The sequence below is a fragment of the Colletotrichum siamense genome (assembly GCF_013390195.1).
Source record: "Colletotrichum siamense strain Cg363 chromosome Unknown KSG_Cg363_contig05, whole genome shotgun sequence".
NCBI lineage: Eukaryota > Fungi > Ascomycota > Sordariomycetes > Glomerellales > Glomerellaceae > Colletotrichum > Colletotrichum siamense.
In genome coordinates, this window is record NW_023501018.1 from 341,681 (window position 1) to 363,534 (window position 21,854).

A 21,854-nucleotide genomic window follows, 5' to 3' on the forward strand; every position below is an offset into this window, starting at 1 on the left:
CCAACAGCTTTGTTGGGGCAATTGAATTGAGAAAGTAGAAAAAGCAGCGGCGAAATGTTGTCCAAAGCCAATCCAAACCGCTGTTGGCCGTTCGATTGGGCCGTGGTTTGGGTCGTGGTCGGCCTCCAGCATGGGAGGCTGTGAGTGGCTCATCGACGTGAGGCAAACCGCAGGGCGAGCGGCACTGCTTTTTAAACCATTCATGTAGACGCGCCCTCTCCAGCATGATTCCGAACCCGTTGCAACAGCTCTCTAGAGCCTTTGTTCGGAAAATCAGATCAACGACTCAACAACATGTTTCGTCGCAACAACAACTGGCAGCGGCCTAATTTGGCACTGGATGCCGCAGCACCCCCCTTTGGGCCCCCGATAGAGTCGATCGCCATCGCCGACTTGGCGAAGTCGGCATCCAAGTACTCGTCTTCTGCTACAGTAACTGACTGTGAGGTCCTTGCATCATACAATTGGTTGGACAGAGCGCAGCCGACAATGAAGGTCCCAGGTGCGTATCCGTCCCGGCATCTTGCTTGCTGCTCGTGTTAATTGAAAAGGCGCACCACCGAGATGGACGCCGCTGAGCGCACCTCGTCAATTGTATGAAGACAGCGGCGTCTACTATCGCGACAAAAACGCGGCGAGATATGCTTCGCATCCAATGGAGCCCGCCATCAGAGCCATCTTGACGATGCAGCCGGAGGCACCCAGCAAGCAAGTCGACATCGTCGCTTGTGGAAGCACACTGGGCAATCTTCTTCGATTTGTGAGACGCGACGAGCGGCCCTTCCGTATGTTGGTAGAAGTCGTCGGCAACACGGTGCACCTGATCCGCAGAGAAAATTCGCCCACGGCAACGATCCCAGACGTTCGAGGCTACGGCCACACGTTTCCAGAGGCCTACACCACATGGGATGCAGATGTCCGCGGCTCAGCTTCTCACCAGCGGATTCTCAGATACGACTTTGGCGGACTCGGCTGCATCGTCCGGCACGAGGGTGACGGCTATCTGAAGGACCGACTGGGTTCGACGGCGCAACCCAAGCGTGAGCGCGGAGCTGCAGATCCCGTCAAAGATCTCGTCGCCAGCCTAGCGGACAACAACATGACATCGAAGACACCCGCGACTTCTTCTCAGTTGCAAATGCTGTCGGGGGGCTTCAAGGTTCCGCAATCAGCAGTCTTCGATCTCAAGACACGATCGAGCATTCGTCGAGGCCGCGACTTCCTCGGCGAAGAGCTTCCTCGCATGTGGGTGGCGCAGATACCGAACTTCGTCCTGGCATATCATAACCGAGGTGTCTTCAACGACATTGAAGTCATCGACGTGTCTTCCAAGCTCAAGGATTGGGAGAGGGAGCAGAACAATGAACTCTCACAGCTAGCAGCACTTCTGCACCGCATCGTCGATGTTGCCCAACCGAATCACAGGCTGGAGATTGCTCACCGTGTGCCAGGGAAGCTGGAAGTGTTGAAGCAGACTCCCGGTTTGCCCGCTTTGTGTTCGGGAGGCGTGCTGTTCAAGTGGATTCGCTGGTTGGGTACCGCTGGCACCGTCATGTTCAGTAGCGACGGTGAGTATGACTCTGACGTGGGCGGGGGCGACCTTGGTTGGAGCGATAGCGACAAAGATGACCGGGATTTCACTGCTTGTTCGCAGGAATGTTCGTATTGCGGCCGATGTACTTACTGAGACTGGCCAAGTTCATCACGTCGTGGAGGGATGGCGAAAGTTGGCGGGAGTTCGAGAACATGGCTTCGTATTCTTTTCCTTACTAGCTTCATCAGTGAACTATACAAACTATACAAACTTTCGAACCGGAGGCAACTTCATCATCGTCTCTCAAGATCAAGTGAACCGTTGACGCGTCTCGTGACTGAGCGTCGCGTCCACATACATTGCAGTGTGAAGGACCAAGACACCTGTGCCCCACAGAATTGAGGGTGAGGCGGCGTCACGTGCCAGGGTTTGGGTGAGATAGATCCGTGCACTGGACCTCGGTGAGCTCCCTTCGGTGAGGGTGGTCTTCACCGAGATCATCACGAAGGACATTATCTCGTTGCTGTAAGAGAAAGGCACGTCTTCTAATCAATAAAAGCTTTATCGTGCCTAAATCTTCCCTTTCATTAAGTACTCCATACAAAATATGAGGTTGTTCTCTTCAACTACAATTGCTGAGGACTCACCATATTAACACCAACCCTTACCGGCGGTGATAATTGCCAGCACCCAACGAAGCTACCTACCCCAGGTGCCCCAACCATTTATGTAAAAAAAACTTCCATCTACTTGAACTAAGTTCCGCACAAGAGCACGTGAGCTCTCGAACTGATGTGACGTTGGCCGTGCGCCGGGCTTCCGGAGAGGATCCCAGAGATTGACTTCAACTCTATGGAGTGTCTAGATGGGTCTGTGAATATTTAAAGTATTCAAGACTGATCTTGAGGGCTATGAGAGCTGGTTTATGGGGACTTTGGCCGTTCAACGGCCATTGCCTGAGTGCTGTGGATTTATTTCTTCTTTTTTATCAAGATTCAATTTGCAGTTGTACAATTAGATGAAGAGAAACATATTTGATTATGATAGTAGCCGAACACTTCATGTGATGATCCAATTATGCCAGAAGGATGAACATCTCCCTTATTTAGCACCAATAAACCTCCAAGAACTCCATGTCACACCCGGTTTGACGAGAACTCATGTAGTCGCGATGTCACTGGGGGTAGCCATGGAGGCGAAGAGTCATACTACCAGACCGCGCTTCGTGCCCGCCCCGGCTTGTGCATATTCCACACTTAAGCTCATCGTAGAAACTGACATTACTCGATATAAATCGAAATTAATTGATACGAAGGCCCAGCTAGGCTTTTGAGTTCACGAGGCTTGCGTGGGCCGCTCAATAAACCGAACTTGCCAAGGTCTAAGCGGCTTCCTGTCCGAGGACCAGACGCGACATATTTACACTTGATTGTCTCCACATGCATCAAAGACCCAATTTCTAAAGTGTGCCTTACCAAATGATTCTAAATGCACCTGTTGGCCCGTGGCTGAGCTGAGCTGGCCGGATCGGAGGCCGGGGCAGTGACGGGAGGCCCATCGCGACTTCCGGCGTCAAAAAAACATCAACCGAGGTGGGTCCTTCTGTTCTTCCTTTTCCTGGATGCGCGCCTCGCCGCATTGCGCCTTCCCACGACGCTGCCAAGAACCTTGCATGAGAATAATTGGGAAACAGAAAGGGCAGACGACAGGCAGGCACACCTTCCTCACTCAATTGAGGCGACTGTCGACGGAACGGGTAAGAGCAAACGGTCGAGACGCGACAGCCCATTTGAGACAAACGCAGGCGCACGCAGGAACCCACCTGCCGTCGTCCACCGCTACACCTACCTCACCTCACCTCACTTCACCTTTTCGCGACTTCCTTCACATCGTGGCAAACCTTCGCTGCCTACCACCTCGGCAACTTGCATCTTTCCGCCGGCATCTTGAAAAACAACCCTCTTTTCGCAATTCACAAACTCCGACTTCATATTCAAAGACCTCACGCCTTCACTACATATCTTCTGCCTACCTTGCGCGCACTCATCCAGACTCAGACCACTGCCATACCTCAAAATGTCCTTCTTCGTACCTCAGGTGTCGACTCGAGTCACTGCTCAGGCTCCTGCCCGGAATCCCTACGGCCCTCCCTCGGCAGCCATCGAACCAAACCCGGAGTACGTCCAGCAGCTGCGATCTATGACGCACCACAAAGACCTTCTTGTCAAAAGTGGTTTCATCATAGCTCAGCTGTCTCTGTCAGACGTCGAGGGCAAGAAGCGCTGCCGACGATGTAATGCACGTTGTGAGTCACCTCTGCCCTAACGTTTCGTCGGTAGCTGACCTTTTCCAGGTAACAAGGGGGGAAACAAGTACAAGGGGGACGCCCAAGATGGAAAGAAGGGGAATAGAAATCCTCGTCAGCATAGCTCAGCGTACAAGCCCAAGCCAAAGCCCAGGTCCATTCCCATCGTCGACTTGGACGACATCCAGGGCGACGCCAAGAAGGACGGGGACGACAGGGACGACGGCAAGGACGACAAGGACAAGAAGAAACCCATTCTGAAGTGCCGATATCACACTGGCCGCGTTTTCAACATGGTAATTCCCCAGTTCCGCCTGCACTTTGCTCCCTAAACTAACCGCAAAGCACTGGAATTGCTGCCGGACCTTCGCCTCCACCCCCGGCTGCACCTTTGCTCCGGAGCATCTCACGAGGACTTATACCCAAAAAGAGCTCTTCGATCGTCACCAATACCATAGGACACCCCCGTCGACCCTTGTCGACCTCAACCCGGATCCACTCATCTCACTCTCTTTGACAGACGCCTACACGCCCTCGGGCCCCCGCCAGTCGCGCCGTGCTGTAGCCATAGACTGCGAGATGGGCGTCGCATTTGATGGAGAATCCGAGCTCATTCGATTGACCCTCGTCGACTACTTCACCGCCGAGATTCTACTGGACAGCCTTGTTTTCCCTGCGGTTGGCATGGCGCACTTCAACACTCGCTACTCTGGCGTTTCCCGCCAGGCCATGGACGAGGCCCGGCGGAAGGGCAAGTGTATCACTGGAGGCGTGGCCGCGGCGCGGCAAGAGATATGGCGTTGGGTCGGCCCTGAGACGATCGTCGTCGGACACGGCGTGAACAACGATCTTACCTCGCTGCGCTGGATTCATCCCCTCGTCGTCGACTCGATGCTGCTCGCTACGGCAGCCAAGGCCGAGAAGGAGAAGCGAGAGGAGGAGGAGGAAGAGGAGAGAAAAAAGGCCCTGGCTCTCGAGGAAGCTAAGAGCATCCAAGAGACTCAGGTACCTGACGAAGATCTCATCTCTTTTGACTCAGAGAATGAGAACTCAAAAGGCAAGCAGAAGAGCAAGGAGGACAAGGCGAAAAAGCAAAAGGGCAGCGGCCTTTCGCTCAAGAACCTCACCCATGACCTTCTGGATCGGCAAATCCAGGTCGGCAAGATGGGCCACGACAGCCTGGAGGATGCCCTGGCGGCCCGAGACCTGGTGCACTGGTTCGTGACGCAGAAGTGCGAGGAACTGAAGGCCCAGAATCAGAACCCAGCCATCATGGGCTTTTGGTAGGCGACGCGTTGGGAGCGCCGATTTCAACATCTGTTACTATAGACAATTACTTCACACGGTTGAAGGTCAGCGAGACGATAGCGCATTCGGATGGAGAAAACGTCTCCAATGGGTATGGTCGTATGTAGTCAGTCAATCACTGGCAGCGGGGACAGCATTGGGAGTTATGTAGATGATAGAATACCCCTAAATAAAAGGCCTACAAGCAGACTTGCGGTCTGAACCACCCTACTACATTCTCTATGATCATAACCTCGGGCTGTCATACCATGATGTCGCCGAAAATCGTTCCTGGACCAAAGTAACGTATTCATTGTTATTCGTCAATATTTGATTTCGCCCCCATCGCCATACTTCTGCTCCTCGTCACTCCCTTGTGATACCAAACTGGGAAGGCTGGAAGCGCTAGAAAACAAAACCAAGGCCCAATGTCTAACCCCCTACCACCGCCTCCGTGTGACTGATACCACCGAGGGTAAAAAATGCGCATGATGAAAATTTGTGTAAGAGAACCGAAAGAACCAAGGGGGGTTAACCCTGAAGGAAGACACCAGTCAACGCCTCGGGGAGAGATGTAGCCCCAAACCTCTCTCCTCCAAGAAATGCCAAAAAAGTGCTACAAGGACCAAAATAAAAGCCCAACCAAGGGTCAAAAGGCTAATCGACACGTCCCTTGTGCCAGTCTAGTGGTGTGTTCCGTGTTTTCCGCGCGCTCCTGGGTATAATTGCCGTTGCGTATCTCATGCCGTACATGTCAAAACCTCTGCCCTGCGACCTCGAGCTGGCTTCGTCCAAGTCCATATTCGTCGATGACGCTTTAAGAATGCTGCACCGCGCTCGGTGTGGTTGGTTCCGCCAAGTCTGAGTCCGCAGGCCCAAGCATTGACGCTTCCATTGAAATGACACTCGCCGGACGGCTGCGATGCGATGCGGGGCTCAACATCGACGCCTCCATTGACGCAGTGCTGGCTCCGAGCGGCGCCGGCCGTCTGTTGGTGTACGCGGGGAAACCTAGGTTTGTTCCCTGGGGCGAGACAGCAGTGGCGGTTGACAAGCTGAGTCCTGCCGTCGCTGTTGGAGACGTCGGCGAGTAGTGACTAGATACGACCAACGGTGGTGGATGATTCGCGGGACCCGCTGTCGTCGGCGAACGAGCCGACTGGGGGAAGCTAGGACTTGTAGGGCTGAACAACAACGGGGCCTGGCCAAGTGGTTGAGCAAACATTGGCACTGCTCCAGTTGGGGGCACATGGGTTGGCGGGGGCGGCGGAGCCTGGCCATCCTGTTGTGCGTCACCGTTGACGAGATTCTGTGCAAGCAGTGGCTGTCCATCAACAGCCATTTCGCTACCGTCGAGACCCTCGAACTCGTCGTCTTCCGCGGCCTCGCCATCATCTCCTTCGGCGTCACCGTTCACCGTTCCTGCATTTGCAGCAGTGGAAGCATGGGCACCGATGTTACGGCGGACCAAGAAGCCGCCGGAGAATCGCGGGCCAGGAGAATCGCGCAAGCCCTCGTACTCTGCCGAGGTGTTGAGGTATTCACGCAACTTTTGCACGCCGTTGCCGGAGAACACGCAGAAGACGCCGCGCTGGTGGTCGGTGAATTCTAATACAGTTAGCAAATATCCAGTCTGTCGGCATCAGCGGAGCGTACCAGGTGGTGGAGGTCTGCAAAACTCTGCAAACTCTTCCCTGAGGAAGGCAGTAACTCCTGTCAGACTGAGATGCGTGAGGCGCGGGCAGTAGTTGAGCAGCTTGATAATGCTCTATTGTTTGTTAGTCAAGTACAATCTTTGGGATCAAGGGTTGCTAACCTTTAATGTAAGGTTTGTGCAGTAACTCAGATGGACGCGCTCTAAGCTGCTGGCATAGTACTCATCAATGTTGCCGTTGGCATCCCTACGTGCCCGAGGACGGTGGTTTGCGCGAGCGAGGGCGAACACAGACTCGTCAGTGATGTTGCTGCATTTGACGAGACCGATTCTCTTGAGCTTGGGCAGCTGGGCCAAGCGCATCACCGAGTCATCTGTCAAAAGTGTACAGCATCCAAGATCAATGTACCGTATACGATTGCATGCCAGGACGAGACGCTTGACGGCTTCGTCTGTGATATGGCCGCAGTGACCCAGGTGCAAGTAGTGCAGGTTTTTGCCGAGCTTCGCAATGGCGTTAACGGCGACATCGGTGATATTGCGGCACTTTGCGAGCACCAGGTTGCGCAAACGAGGGGCGGCCTCGATAATCTTCTGCACAGACTGATCGGTAAGTCTTGAGCATGAGGTCAAGTCCAAAATGCGGAGGTGGTCATAAGTCTTGTTCTGCGGCAGGGATAGGAATGCACTGTCGTCGATGAGCTCGCAGCCGGCGAGGCGGAGTTCGCGGAGGGACTGCCCGTTCGCGATGAGGGCGGTGATGGGGTCATTTCCGATCTGTGAGCACTGGTGGAGGTCGATCTCGAGAATGTTCTTGCAGTGTTCTGCAAAGGCCATGATCGCAACGTCCTGTAGCTGGGCGCATTCGTTGAGTTTCAGCTGGAGCAGGAGTCGTATCAGCAAAAGTCCCAAAATGCGAGGCGGTACTATGGTGGACCAGGCGAGAGCCGGGTCAGGCTTTGGTGAGTCAACGTGGAAGTAAACGTACCCTCTTGATGAACTTGCAACTTTCGGCCAGCACGATCATGCTATCATTCGTGATCTGGGTGCAACCGGAAATATTCAGTCCCTGCAACCTACGGCAGTTATCTGCGATGGCTCTGATGGAGACATCAGAAATGTTTCTGTCCCCAGAAATATCGAGAGCGAGCAACGACGCGCTGCCTTGCACCAGCTGAGTCAAGCCGTTGTCGGTCAACTGTCTGCAGTTGGTGAGCGTGAGTCGCTCGACGCGTTTGCAGACAGACAAAGGGATGACGCTTCCATCGTTGATTCTGTCTGCGAGCGGGCTCGCGGCTAGGTTGAGGCGCTTGATAAAATCGCGATAGGCGAAGAAGGGCGTAGTCATTCCAAGCGTGCTGCAGATAGACATGTGGTTCTTCCAGTTTGTGCAGGCCGGGCGATGCCACAGTAAATCGACGGAGTTCTTTGCCCATCGCTTGCACGTCAGCATGCAGTGGAAGAGATCGCTGGGACCGTTAAGCTTGGCGAAGATGGAGATGAGGATCTCGCTGGGCAACCGGTTGACGGCGGGCTGACACGGGTCGTCGTTAACCTGCATGTCTTCGATGTTGGGCACGCCGAGTGACGATTGCGAGTCGTTTCCGGCGATGAAGAAATCCGACTCCTCGTTGTCGGCAGGGGCGGGGGAGTTTGTGGACGAGGAGGAGCGGGAGTCCGGGGTGACTGACTGGGCAGCCATGATTTCTATTGAGGGGGCTGCGGGCCTCATCGTGGGAGAAATGGGCGGCAAAGACGTCGACGGCGGGTAAGGACGAGCGAGCAAAGGGTCGGTCGGCCGATCGAGGGAGTCGCGGGGTTTTCGGGCTTTGGGCAGGTCGGGGAGTCGAGCCCCCGATGAGATAATGGTCGTCGACGAGCGCGTGGATAACGGGGCCGGAGTGAGTGATGTTTGTCGTCGATTTGTCGCGGAATCGTAGGATTTGTCACCAAAAAGGTCGTTTGAGTAGTAAAGGCGGACCAGTCCCACGAGGACGATGGTGGACGCTGACGCTGACGCCTGACCCACGGAAAATGGTAATGGAGAGGCTCCGGACGGTGAGGGACGGACGGGGGATGAGGAGCAGCAGGAGGAGGAGGAGTAGTCTGCTGGGCCGCGTTGGTTGGGTTAGGTACCTTGACCTCTTGGTGCGGATGACGAGCAGCAAGACGGGGGTTGGAGGTACCTGTGCTTGCTTGGTGCTGCAGCGCTGTGCCGGGCTGAGGGCAACCAGGGCAAATGTATAGTTTTTTGTTGTGTGTGACGGATGTAGCGCGCCAATTGTGACGAGACGTAGGAGGAGACGAGGCGAGGCGGGTTGGGGTCGACGTACGTCAGGGAGAGACACGGGTGGGTTCAGAGAGGAGACGAAAAGGTAGGTAATCTGGTCTCTGTGTTGCCCAACGTGGATGTGGAGGTTGTGGACGGGCGCTGAACTCAATGTCGGAGGCGTGTCTTTGGGCGGTGGCAGAGGCGGACGACAGAGTCAGGGACAAGAGCAGAGCAAGACAAGGTCGACAGAGAGGATAGGCCGGAGAGGAAGATGTCGTTGAGGTGGTGGACGACGATAGAAACAACGGCGGCGGCAACGCTGGGCGACGAAGTAGCATCAGGGAGCCAACAGCGGGCGGCAGCAGTGATTCCTCCAGCAGACAGATGGCAGTCGAGGCTCTCCAGGGCGAAGGGCGACTGTGACACGACGAGGGACGACGACGGACGGGGCGAGAGAGGCTAAGGCAGTTAGGTTGGGGGCCTGCAATGCCTGGTGCCGGTGCGGTGGAGAGAGCGAGGGCAGGAGGTGACACCCCGACACACCCCTGGGCTTGCGCTGGAACTCGACGGGGCCTTGACTCAAAGGCAGGCGGCGTCTGGAGGGAGACTCGGGCTGTCGCGCGTTCGTGGAGAGTTGGAGATTTGGGGTCGTCGTTGCTTGTTGACTTGCTTGGCCCTTTGACAAGAAGCTGTTTGTTTCCCGCAGTCAGTCTTTGAGATGGCAAGTCGAGGGGAGACGACGCCAGCAACAGCAGCAGTAGCAGCAGCAGCAGCCAAAGGCGGAGTTGGGAACCGATCAGGTACCTTTTGGGCAACGTGAGGAGGCAGCACCTGTGACTCGACGTAGGGCGTGTCGTAAATAGGTGGGTAGGTAGTAGGTAGTCGCTGAATGACTGGTCGGTACAGTACTTGGGCGCAGGTATCGAGGAAGGTAATAGGTAATAAAGGGTCGTCGCGTGACCAACCTCCCGCTGCCAGTGCTTTTTGCTCTTCGCGGCTTCGCGATGTTGATCTTCAGACTGCAGACGGGAGTCCGAGCAAACAAGCTCAACGGAAGAGCAGCAGTCGCGACGATGTAAAGCAGACGAGGGCAGGCGCAATGCTGGAAATGCAACGATAATGGGGGTCTTTTTTGCTGTTTGGATTGTGATGGATGTCGAGGTACCGTCGATTCGCTGTCGTGGGAGTATTCGATGGTGGTACAAGTACAGACGAGGGGTGAAGGAGGTACTTGACTGTGTTGTACTTGGAGTCAAGAATGACGAAGTACATGCCGGGGAAGAGGATAGGGAAAGTATTGCTGCACATGTTTTTGGATAGAGGGTACTTGTGCTCGCTGCTTCCCGAATCAAAGACGGCGCTTAAGCAAGTACCTTCCTCAAGGCACTCGCTCTGCACCAATGACAGGAAGAAGCAGGCATTCTCTTACCAGCACCACTACTGTGACCACTGCAAATGTGCAGGTACCTCCCCTCGCCTGACAAGAAAAGGTACATGCTTCAAAGGCAGACAGCAGCCAGGCAGGGACGGTGTTAGAGGCCATAGACGAGACGAGGCTCCTTCAGTCGAAATCCAAGGGAACAGCCAGAGCAACGTCCCGACTGGACCAGACACAAGAGCCGAAACCAGGCGAGCGAGAGACGAGACGATTTCCCCGGCAGAGAGCGTGGGGCAGTTTTCAGCCTTGTTGAGATGTTCATGCACTGCGCTGGAGGTGATGGTCCTTTTCCCTATGCCTGTCCTGAGGTACCGACCGGGAGGTTGTCATCATAGAACCTGAGGCTGTTCAGTGGGGTCCTTGGCCTAGAGCCGCCGGCAACCGAAACTTGAGCCTCCTTTCAGCGGGCGACATGTACTTTTTTCCACTGTGCCGCCAAAAAGATACTTCACACAGCTACATCGAGTTGACAGCGAGACAACGTCACTTTCCTTCAATCTGCACCTCGACATTCCAGCCCAACTCCACCGCCAGAACGAGGCGTTGCTGTACCTGACGCTACCTCTCATCCGGGAAAGGCGATCACCTCTCTAGAATGTTTCGCGAGTCCCTTTCATCAAAGTTACGGGCTGTCCAATATTAGACGTCAGCATTCCACTTTGCAAGGCATGTGAAGTGTAAAAACTAATCGACATGAGATGCCAAGTTCGAAGGCGAGGCGGCTGAGGGCCAGTGATGACGATGCTGAAGATGTAATCGTCCAGCCTGCTTTGCTGCCACCTCACAAATGGCCTCATGAAAAGAAAGCAGAGAACATTTCCCGGCCCGTGTCTTACCATCACGACAGGGTCTACCCAGAGACAACACATTGTCCTCCCACGGAATACGGGCCAGTCGAACCTTGTTCGGATCGAGGGACCGTCTAATCATTTCCATCAGCAAAGGGAATGAGAAAAAAAGACAAAAGGCATGCTTCGCCCCTCGGAGACGAAGGGTGCATTTGATACCCGCTCTCCGTCCTCCGACTTGAAGGTGCTTGCTTGCCAAACGCTTGGACGCTTCTCCGTCAACTGCTTCAGGCCAGTCACACACAAACTCGCCTTCATTTGCCCACAGGCACAGACTCTTGGCGTCTTCCCATTGACAAGTCCGGTGACAATCTCATGATTTCCTTCCTGCCTTTGCCTTACGAGACCGTCGAGACGGGATGTCAGGGCCTCGGATGCTGACTACTATGCGGACCGCCCCAGGACGGGTTAGACAGGGCCAGCAGTTCTGTTTCGTTGTCCCCTTTTCCAAACCCGCATTTCGGGCAGTCCCTTTAGTTTCCTCTCGTATCATCGTTCTAGGGTTGGCCAATTTGCGGCCGATGATAGCTCGCCCTACACCTGATACCGAATCCTTTCCATTCATCCTGGGTCATCCATGCTCGACTACTCTTCACATCCAATGGCACTTTCAGGCGATTCTACAACGCTGGGCGAACTCATCAAACGCCATTTCGAACCGTGATTCATGATTCGACGGACGGCATATCCCGCCATGCCAGCTCAGTGTCGGAGGTCGGAGGTCGGAGCTTATGAACAGCGGTTCGCGTCTTCGGTGTGTCGACGAGTCGCAGCCTCTCCATCCTCGGCGGTGACCCTTGCTCGAATGTTAAAGCAGACGTCGTTTTTTTTCTTAAGCCCTCCCAGCTTGACGGGCAGGCTGCCCTCTCCCCTTACGTAGGTAGATGGTCAGTGAGCCTCCTCCCAGGCTTCCGAGGTCCAACGACACGAGATTACAGTACAGACCAGCCGATTGAGTTGGGCAAAAAGAGAAAAAAGCAAAGCAAAGCCTATGTTTAAGAATAGCACACAACCAGGCGCGGGGGTTAAACGTGTGCAGGGTCTGCGGGTGATGACAAGGTTGAGACCCGGCAACGACTGGTCTCACCTCGTTCGTCATTTGGGACGAGCAGCAGCAGACACAGCATCGTGAGCTCCCAGCATCGGTTGGCCAATATCGCGAAGGAGCTGTCGCAAGCATTAAGTATTCGCGTCCTGACTACGCAAGCACCTCGCTGCCGGGTCAGCCAACTGCAGGATCGATAAGGTGTATACAGCCCGATGTCAGCATGCAAGACCAGTCGTTGGACGCCCATCACTACAGTTGACAGTGGCTTCGAGGCGCAGCGTGATGGCATCAGGGATCCTGGACGCCATCACGCGTGGGCGCTTAGACGGTCACGAATAGTCCTGTCCAGTCGGCATCCTCTGTGGTAACTTTATCTCACCGGCCTAAGCATCACGGACATGCCTGCTCCTCTGTGCTCTCCTCGCCACAAACCGGTTTAAGCAGCTCATCTTCCAGCATCGATGACAACTATCGAGGCCGCTCCTCCCACTGGGCATGCATCGCACTAAAAAGCGCATGATGGACAACTGTTCCGCCCCTCAAATGCATCAAACGCAGCGAGACCGTTAGAGGGGCGCAGATGTCAAGACCGCAGCATCAGCATTGGTGTCGGCATCGAATCCTTGGATCCAACGTTAAGCAGTTCCTCCCGCTTTTCGCCCCAAGCACGGACCACAGTCGAGTGCATACCTGCTAGTCCCATGAGAAACCGCATCGAATGAGCAATGCAATTGAGGATGACAGTCTCATAAGCCGTTGCGGCTCTTCTGAATGGTCTCCTCGGTGAGCTCTAAATTGGGGGCTGTCCAAGGGATCTGAGATCGCATCGAGTACGTACCGCAGCACAGACCACTGCCCAGCGGAGATTCCCGTCCACGTGACGATTGAGACGTCATTCGGCAGCCCCGCGCCCCTCCGTGCAGCTGCCAATCGGCCCACTCCATTGGCTGACAGGCCCCGAAGCTCCAATTGGCAATTGCCATTTGCATGACCTGGACTAGCATCTGCCGATTACAAGCGTCACGATCAGACTTCCATCATCCTCCTACTCCTCCTGCCCCCCGACGCTGCGAGGTCACCAGTCTGTGCTGCGCAGGAACAACACGCTCAAAGATCCCACATGACTGGACCATGAATCGCCCTGCCCCGTCGGCACCGAAATCGATCTAACAGCACCCGTCTGCGCCGTCCCGCCCGCCCGAGCCTCCCGTCGACAGATCCATCCGAAGAACCTTCCTTGAGGCTGCCATCAGCCCACCCACCACCCACCTACGGCCATCCTCCTTCGGCGATACCCTCCCCAACAAGCGCCCCCAATGTTCCGCCCACGAGTGCTGCGGGCTCTGCCCAGGGGTCGTCTGCAGCCCGTCCGAACAGTAACACCCCGCCGCACCTTCATCCGCCAGCGGTCTTTCGTCCACCAGCCCACCGAAAAGTACAACATCAACCAGCTCAGCGAAGCCCGCACCAGCTACGATCGCGACCGCACATATTTCCTCGCCGCCGGCGCAATCGCAGGCATTATTTCCTTCGTCTACACGGCCAACAAGCTCCGCAAGGCGCTCGCCGCCGAGAAGAAGCGCAAGGCCGCAGGCGCAGGCGGCGACGGGAGCTCTGACGCCAGCGCCGACCAGCGCACCGGCTACCAGCTCGACTCGTCGGTGCCGAGCGAGACCTTCACAACCGAGGCAGGAAGCAAGCGCAAGGTCGTCATCCACGACGACGAGGGCAAGGAGCTCGTGCCCACCGGCAACAAGACCGTCCCCAGCTTCCCCCGCACTATCGAGCTCTCCTCCAAGCACTCCGCCTCCTCCCGCGACCCGGAAGCTGCCGCGCAGGCCCCGATCGCCGCCTCCGTCCAGGACAGCGACGGCGTCGAGTACACCCTCGTCGGCCTCGGCATCCGCACCGTCAGCTTCCTGAGCATTCAGGTCTACATGGTCGGGTACTACGTCGCCACGCAGGACGTCGCGAAGCTGCAGCACTACCTTACCAAGAAGATCAACCCGATCGCGACGACGCTGGTGCCCTCTGAGCGCGATACACTGAAGGAGAAGCTGCTGGACCCCGCGGAGGGGGAGGAGACATGGACGGCCCTGCTGCAGGAGGTCGGATGCCGCAGCGCGTTCCGCATCGTGCCTGTCCGCGACACCGATTTTCCCCATCTGCGCGATGGCTTCGTGAGGGCGATTACCCACAGGTCGGCGGCGGACAAGGAGGCATACGGTGATGAGGCTTTCGGCGAGGCGATGCGAGACTTCAAGAGGCTCTTCAGCCGCGGTAAGGTGCCCAAGTCCAAGGAGCTGCTGCTGTGCCGCGACGAGAAGGGCGCGCTTGAGGTCATCTACGACGACGGCAGGAGCTTCGGGCGCCAGAGCTGCGGCAAGGTGCAGGACGAGCGCGTGTCGAGGCTACTGTGGCTCAACTGGCTGGCTGGCAAGAAGGTGGCCTCGGAGCCGGCGCGGACAAGCATCATCGACGGCGTGATGGAGTTTGTCGAGAGACCTGTCGGCACCGTCGCCGCGCAGGTTGTGTAAAACATGTAAAAAGCGATGTAGCGATATAAAGATCTCGACTCGTAGACGACGCATATGAGCTGTGCAGTCACGGGAAAAGGCAAGACGCATATGTATACAATAGTTTATGATATTCTCTGAAGGTCTAGAAACACTAGGGCCCCCCCGTCTATCGTGACGGTCACTCCGCATGATTGGTATCTCTACAACTCGCCTCCCTCATCCACACTTCGTTACACAACTCTCGGGCATCTCAGCTATAGCCTGGACGTGGACGACCTTTTGTGCCATGCGCGCCCGTCAGCCTTCTGCCGGTGACTACTTCTATCGCATTCTCGCGCACAAGAAAGTTTTTTTGACGGGACGAGAAGAGAGTCTCCTTACGCCTTGAGAGCGTTGGCCTCCTTGAGCAGGTTCTCGAGCTTGTTGCCCTTGAGGAGGCCCTGGATGTCGGAGTTGCCGCCGACGTGCTTCTGGGCGATGTAGCTGTTGGGGACGGTGCGCTGGCCCGAGATCTGCTCGAGGACGTCCTGGATCTCGCCTCCGTCGGCTGGTGGTTTGTGTTAGTAAATTGGTTGTTTCGCGGGGACAGGGAGGATAGGGAATAGAAAGGGGGAGAGAAACATACGGAGGAGGTCCAGCTCGACAACCTTGTAGTCGGCGTTGAGCTCGTCGAGGGTGGACTTTGTCTGGCGGCAGTAGGGGCAGTAGGACTTTGAGAAGACGACGACCTTGTTCTCGTCGATGATGGACTGGACCTGCTGCTTTGTGACGGCCATGTTTGCTACGTTTGGGGTTGAGGAGAAGAGGCGGCGGAGGATGAAGGACATTTGGTGGTTGGTTTTGCGACGGGAAGGAGGGGGAGGGGTATTGGTGATGTTATAAATGTACGGATACGGGATGGGAAGAGCCGGGGCCGGTGGGTTTATTTGTCAGGCACCGGGGGCGGGAGGCGAGGTACTTGGAAGGGTGCGTGGGAAGGGTGGAGGGGGGATGTACACCGGGAAGGCGGGTTACAGGACAGTGAGAGGGAGACAGAGGCTACTGCAGAGTGAACAGGCGCTGGGGGAGTTTTGCGAGGTCGGGGTGGTCGGAGGGAAGTGAGTGGATGATGCAATCGGGGATGGGGATTGGAAATGCACCACGGCCGCGGTCGAGGCAGCGCAGCAGCAAAAGCAGTGGGAGGTGTGATTTTCTAGTTCCCCGCGGCAGAATTGCGGATTCTCGGGGTCCCGATTTATGGGCGGTCGGGGAGGTGTCACAGGCAGGGGACGCTCTACTAACATGAATCACAGTTGTGTTGCCGCGGCTAGGTTGTTGTTTGTCATTGTTTGATTCCATCATGGCATTTCTATAGTGTTGGCCACAGGAACAGGAAGAAAAGCGTCCAATTACGTACAGCCACAGGCGTTGGTTGATTTTCGCAGTGAGAACCTAATTGCGAGTTGCCGTGTGATCTGTCAGCAACCAATTCCTGGCGCTGGTGAGGTCATGAGGGCGAATTACTCGCATGGAAAGATCAAAGAACAGAGCAGAAGCCAGACGATAAGGATAAGATAAGAAACCCAGGTAAGGTTAGCGTCCTTATCACCGTCATCCCGGTCCAAGTGCCCGTGGTCTTTGCTCTGCTTCGTCCAGGGACTTTCAGGGACCTTTAAAGCTTTTAGGGACTGGGATTCAGGGACCTCTCGTCTGAGGCTGCTGGACCAAATGAAAGACACTCTGATAGATCTATCTCATCACGCACATATTACCCGCGTCTAGCGCCCGATCGCATCCTTGGGCATCCATCCATACACAGCCGTCTTGGTGAATTTGTCTGAATCCTGAATCATGAACCCTCTGGGCTGGTTGGGCTTTTCACGATGCAAGATCCCTGTCCGAAATCCGAGGTGGCAGGCCCCGAGGCTCAGCCGCTTCGGTTGTTCGCCTAATCCTGAGATGAGGTAAGGCAGCCGGTACTTGCTGCGTAAGGTGCCTGCCTTACCTTAAGATTACAGCAGGGCAGCTCCAGTATCAGGGGAGAGCTTGCTGCCAGCTTGTCCCCATTTGCCACCACCACCAGCTCGTGCCACCTGCCACCTTGCCTTTCCTTCCGCAACTCATCCGAAAATCTTTTGGAAATTCGTCCTCTGCCGCTTTAGACGACGCCATCGCGAACACACACCACTCGAAGCAAACAAACGACAACATCACCACCGCCGCTACCGTCCCTCCCTCCCTCCACACGCCTGCGCTACTCGTGTGCTCCGGGCATCTCCCCGCCGACCCATCGCCGCGCCGTTTAGGTACGTCCCAGGTTGCTCGCCCGAATCGCCTCACGCGTGTCCGCTCCAAAGACGCCGTTGCCATCGGCCCGGCCAATGATCACGGCTCCTCCCTCCGCATCCCCGTCATTCGCTGCACTTCCCGGTTTTCCAGAACCTCCTCCACACTGCTGCATTGGATTGGACACATCCAATACTTTGACACATTCACGCACCACCGTCTCTTTGGCTCCTGAGTCTGCCGTCATCCCATAGGGCCGCGCCGCCAGTTGCCAGCTCTTTCCTCTGCCCACCACCCTTCGGCCAGCTAGCCAACCAACCAACCCCTGCCCACCACTCATTGCCCGTCTCTGTCGTCGTCTCGTCGCTCATTTCTTTCTTCGTTGCTGCTCTGCACTGCGCTGCGCTGCTGCTCACGCTGCTCACCAAAGCTGACACCCCCTTCGCTGGGCTTCTTTTCCAGTCCTCTCCTCCAACAGCCTCACCTCACCACGCTCTCCTCCCGGATCCTTGACCCAGGCTGGTGATCGCCCACGCCAGTCCGCCGGTAGCAACACCCTCACGACCACCCTACCTTACCTTGACTACGGATACATACGCACGACTGCCTGTCTTACCCCACTGCTCGGCGTCCTGCATCGACTACCTACACTACCTTACCTGGCCCAAGATTGCCTGCGCTGCTTTGCCTGCTGCAGAACGGCCTGATCTGCCAACCCCGCGAGTCGGAAAATCCCAGACCCAGACGAGGCAATACCCCACGACACCACGATCATCCACCGTCGTCGTCCCGGAGAATCGCTGTCGCCGTCCGGTCCTCCTCTCCAGCCTCACTTCCCCCCCTCCACCCCTCCTCCACTTTCCTTCTTTTCCTAGACTGCGTCCTTAGCTTTAAGGACCGCCTACTCCCGCCAAGGTGGCTTCCAGTCAGCCTCTTCTGGCATCTTCTGGTGCCCTGTCCAACATCACAGCGTTGCTGCCCACCTCCCTCCAGCTCTATCTCGACAAATCCATCGCCAGCCTAGCCGCCCTCATCGCTGACTATTCCGACTTCCTCTCCGATAAAACCGGTGTCGACCCGAACCTCATCCTCTACAGCACCATTGGCTGCATCCTGCTTGCCGTGCCCTTCACCATGTCTAGATACGGCTGGTCCACGAATCGGGAGCAGATATCTCCCTACACCTCTACCATGAGCGGTGTCCCCGACGTCACCGACGAGGACTTTAGCTACATCACCACCGAGGACCTCCAGTCTTCCTCCCTCGGCAGCTCCGTCCCCACGAGATCATATGCCCACAACCCGAGAAGGACCAGCGCCCCCGTCCCCGAGGACGACGTGCTGCTCATCAAGAACAAGGGCGTCACCTACCCCACCCACTTCCCCGCCTACACCATTGGCGACGGCAAGCTTCGCGTTCGCGATGTGCGCGACCGTGTCAGCGTCTTGTTGGAGCTGTCGGAGCGCCGCGGGCGCAAGGTCAAGCTGCTTTACAAGGGCCGCCAGCTGAAGGATGCCGCGGCGCCGGTGCGGGACTACGGTGTCAAGAACAATAGCGAGGTCATGGTTGTGCTCCCCGACGGCGACCTCGAGCCCGAGAGCAGCGACGACTCGGACGAGGAGATGGTTGTGGTGGCTGGCGACGGTGGCAGCACTGTCGGCAGCGCCGCTGGCACCGACGACGGCAAGAAGCGCCGCAAGGGCAAAAAGGGCCGCAAGTCGAAGAAGGGCGGCCGAAGCAGCAACCACACCAGCCCACGCGATAGCGCATCAAATCTAGGTGTCCCGGGCACCGACGCTGGCAGGTCACCCACGCCCATCAGACAGGCCAATGGACCCCACGCCAAGCTGGATGCCATTGCGTCGCACTTTGAGACGGAGCTGCTCCCGCTCTGCGACAAGTTCATTGCGGCACCGCCGACGGACCCCAAGAAGCGCGAGGACGAGCACCGCAAGCTTTCCGAGACGACGATGCAGCACGTTCTGCTGAAGCTCGACGAGGTCGAGACGGAAGGCGACCAGGAGGCCAGGGCGAAGAGGAAAGCCCTGGTCCAGCACGTTCAGGATGTTTTGAAGCGTCTAGACTCTAGACTACGCTAAGATACGTTGATACGTTCACAAGATACCCGGCACTATACAGGCCCATGGTGTCTTGGACAAGATGGTACTACTAAGAAGAATTTGGGATTGATTGCGAGACGCATGGGAGGTTTTCTTCGGTTTTCTGCATCTTTCAGCGAGAATTGCATCTAGAGCCGCGTAGACAGGCGGTCAGCACGTTCAGGGAGGCTTGTGTTTGGTACGATACGAAGTTCGTCACCCGTTAGTTATCACGGTTACCTCAACCGGGTTGGCGAGGCGCACTACTGGCGCCGTAGTAGACAGCAATGGCAAAATGGCCCAAGGTTTTTCTGGGATCTTCACTCTAGCGATTGCGCACATGATGGTGATGTGGATTGGATGCGGCCCTGAATCTTGTATCGCAGGCGTGTCGTTCAAGCAGGGCTGCAGCGTGACGTGAACATCATGGGCAGTCAAGGGGGCATCCTGGTCTGGCGCTTGTGGACTTGACGTCGGCTTATTCAGCAACGGTCGTCGGTCGACGGTCGTTGGTATGGACTCCTCCAGGTTGTGTCGATCGGGGGGGAGTCAAGGCCAGGTCCAGTCCAGAACGGTGCCCCGCCTCCCAGTGTCGGGTCCGGGCATTCCACACCGAGGTGAGCCGCCCCTTCGCCGGTCGGTCGGGGCCTCGGTGTGCTTTTGGTAGGTCTCGTTGCCCTAACCTGCCTCAGGCGCGCATCCAACCCTCGCTTGCCGTCCAGCCCGCCTTGCCCAATGCGGCTAGGGCGGTTCCACTCGGTGCACTCACAGCAGGCGGCACGGGGGCTTTCTTTCTGCAATTTTGTGTGCGAGCAGTGACCTGTGTGTGCCAAATTTCTCCGCCCAGCTCCCGAATTCAAGATTGTCGCGACGACCTCTTCCCAAACTTACCATCCGACATCCTACTAACCCCAACGGCAGCACCCAGCCAGCGACAAATCTCTAACCGCCCAGAGGTTTGCAGTTCACCTTCGTCCCTTCCCTTCATTTTCAGCACAAAAGGAACAGGAACGATGTCCTCTTTCGAGCCGGTGGTGAGTCTCCTCCCGTCCATTGTGTTCCAGTCGACATTTCGAGGTTTCGCGAGGGGGATTTGGTGGTGGCCGATCTGAGGGTTCTCGAGATGTGATTTGTGTGGGCGGACGCCACAGCAAGAGGAGGGCACACGAATGCGCGACGGGATTGTCGCAGAAGAGGTGGACGGTCTTTGCTGTCGCTGTCGCCGCGGCCGCTGGACATCGACGTCGCTGCTTCAATCGAGAGAACCGTCCTGTCCCGCCGACACACGCACACGAACATGACACCCGGTTGCAGATCGCTAACTCGAACGCCAACAGGTCGTCGTTGACGGCAAGGGCCATCTCCTTGGTCGTCTCGCCTCTATCGTTGCCAAGCAGCTCCTCAACGGCCAGAAGGTCGTTGTCGTCCGCTGCGAGGCCCTCAACATCTCTGGCGAGTTCTTCCGTGCCAAGCGTATGTCGAATCCCATTCCCCGCGTCGCACTCAGTCAAAGATCATTAGAAGAAGGACAATACTAGTCCAGGCACGAGAAACCAAGACTGCAGTGGACGTCGGCTCACCGTCACGCAACATACTGATCAGATGCCTACAGTCAAGTACCACGCCTACCTCCGCAAGATGACCCGTTACAACCCGACTCGCGGTGGTAAGCCTCTACCCCTCCGATTGCAGACAACCCCCCGCTCGATCGCAGTCTGACCCCCCGTCTAGGTCCCTTCCACTTCCGCGCCCCGTCGAGAATCTTCTACAAGACCGTCCGCGGCATGATCCCCCACAAGACCGCCCGTGGTGCTGCCGCCATGGAGCGCCTCAAGGTCTTCGAGGGTGTCCCTCCCCCCTACGACAAGCAGAAGAAGATGGTTGTCCCCCAGGCCCTCCGCGTCCTCAGATTGCAGCCCGGCCGCAAGTTCTGCACCGTCGGTCGCCTCTCCCACGAGGTCGGCTGGAAGTACCAGGACGTCGTTGCCAGGTGGGTTTCTCTCCGACACCAATTCTCGATGGAGCGTTTGACTAACCCCGCCGCAGACTTGAGGAGCGCCGCAAGGCCAAGGGTGCCGCTTACTACGAGCGCAAGAAGGTCGCTCAGCGCCAGATCACCGACGCCAAGAAGAACGCCAAGGTCGACCAGAAGACGGCGCAGGCCCTCGAGGCCTTCGGCTACTAAACGTGGCCGCTTCGAAACTTCCCTCTCGGGTCTGACGACGAGCGTCTCAAGCTGCTGCTGCTGACGTGCTCCGGGAAGCTCGGGGGTTAATCCTCGTTCCCCCTTGCATCCTAGCACCCGGCGGCGGCCACGATACCACATTTGACGATCTACGGAGGGAGTTTTGCTCGCGCATTTCTGTCCTCTTCCTCGTGCTTCCTCATAGATGGCGTGGCGGTTCAAGGGAAATTCTTCATTTTGCTGATGGCACAATGGGCTGGTCATATTGGAGCGGCGGGGGAAAAACACACATCAACGCACTACTTCATTGGGGGGAGGGGAAAAAATTGACTTGTGGTGAGTCTCTGGGGTTTCCGAGGGACTCGCTATGGGGAAGACATTTGTTTCGTGTTCATCCCC

General features: G+C 56.6%; 7 protein-coding genes across 7 annotated transcripts; 5 read left to right on the top strand and 2 right to left on the bottom strand.

Moving 5' to 3' along the window:
- Positions 1 to 294: 294 nt before the first annotated feature.
- CGCS363_v007746 (uncharacterized protein) lies at positions 295 to 1,687 on the top strand (the record flags this gene model as incomplete). Its single annotated transcript, XM_036639595.1, has 2 exons — positions 295 to 502; positions 552 to 1,687. 2 exons carry the CDS (start codon positions 295 to 297, stop codon positions 1,685 to 1,687), a joined length of 1,344 nt encoding a protein of 447 aa, XP_036494204.1.
- A 1,923-nt stretch (positions 1,688 to 3,610) lies between these two features.
- On the top strand, positions 3,611 to 5,126 carry rex3-1 (RNA exonuclease 3; the record flags this gene model as incomplete). The annotated part of the gene is made up of 3 exons (XM_036639596.1): positions 3,611 to 3,839; positions 3,888 to 4,135; positions 4,185 to 5,126. 3 exons carry the CDS (start codon positions 3,611 to 3,613, stop codon positions 5,124 to 5,126), a joined length of 1,419 nt encoding a protein of 472 aa, XP_036494205.1.
- An 817-nt stretch (positions 5,127 to 5,943) lies between these two features.
- Positions 5,944 to 8,482, bottom strand: grrA (SCF E3 ubiquitin ligase complex F-box protein grrA; the record flags this gene model as incomplete). The annotated part of the gene is made up of 4 exons (XM_036639597.1): positions 5,944 to 6,734; positions 6,783 to 6,894; positions 6,943 to 7,659; positions 7,769 to 8,482. 4 exons carry the CDS (start codon positions 8,480 to 8,482, stop codon positions 5,944 to 5,946), a joined length of 2,334 nt encoding a protein of 777 aa, XP_036494196.1.
- Positions 8,483 to 13,702: 5,220 nt separating this feature from the next.
- CGCS363_v007749 (Altered inheritance of mitochondria protein 18) lies at positions 13,703 to 14,923 on the top strand (the record flags this gene model as incomplete). The annotated part of the gene is made up of 1 exon (XM_036639598.1): positions 13,703 to 14,923. The coding sequence occupies one exon, from the start codon at positions 13,703 to 13,705 to the stop codon at positions 14,921 to 14,923; it is 1,221 nt and encodes a 406-aa protein (XP_036494197.1).
- A 359-nt stretch (positions 14,924 to 15,282) lies between these two features.
- GLRX (Glutaredoxin) lies at positions 15,283 to 15,681 on the bottom strand (the record flags this gene model as incomplete). The annotated part of the gene is made up of 2 exons (XM_036639599.1): positions 15,283 to 15,452; positions 15,531 to 15,681. 2 exons carry the CDS (start codon positions 15,679 to 15,681, stop codon positions 15,283 to 15,285), a joined length of 321 nt encoding a protein of 106 aa, XP_036494829.1.
- Positions 15,682 to 18,304: 2,623 nt separating this feature from the next.
- On the top strand, positions 18,305 to 19,270 carry bag102 (BAG family molecular chaperone regulator 1B; the record flags this gene model as incomplete). Its single annotated transcript, XM_036639600.1, has 1 exon — positions 18,305 to 19,270. One exon carries the CDS (start codon positions 18,305 to 18,307, stop codon positions 19,268 to 19,270), a length of 966 nt encoding a protein of 321 aa, XP_036494828.1.
- Positions 19,271 to 20,283: 1,013 nt separating this feature from the next.
- On the top strand, positions 20,284 to 21,455 carry crp-46 (60S ribosomal protein L16; the record flags this gene model as incomplete). Its single annotated transcript, XM_036639601.1, has 5 exons — positions 20,284 to 20,304; positions 20,608 to 20,743; positions 20,883 to 20,936; positions 21,002 to 21,260; positions 21,317 to 21,455. 5 exons carry the CDS (start codon positions 20,284 to 20,286, stop codon positions 21,453 to 21,455), a joined length of 609 nt encoding a protein of 202 aa, XP_036494827.1.
- Between the last annotated feature and the right edge of the window lie 399 nt (positions 21,456 to 21,854).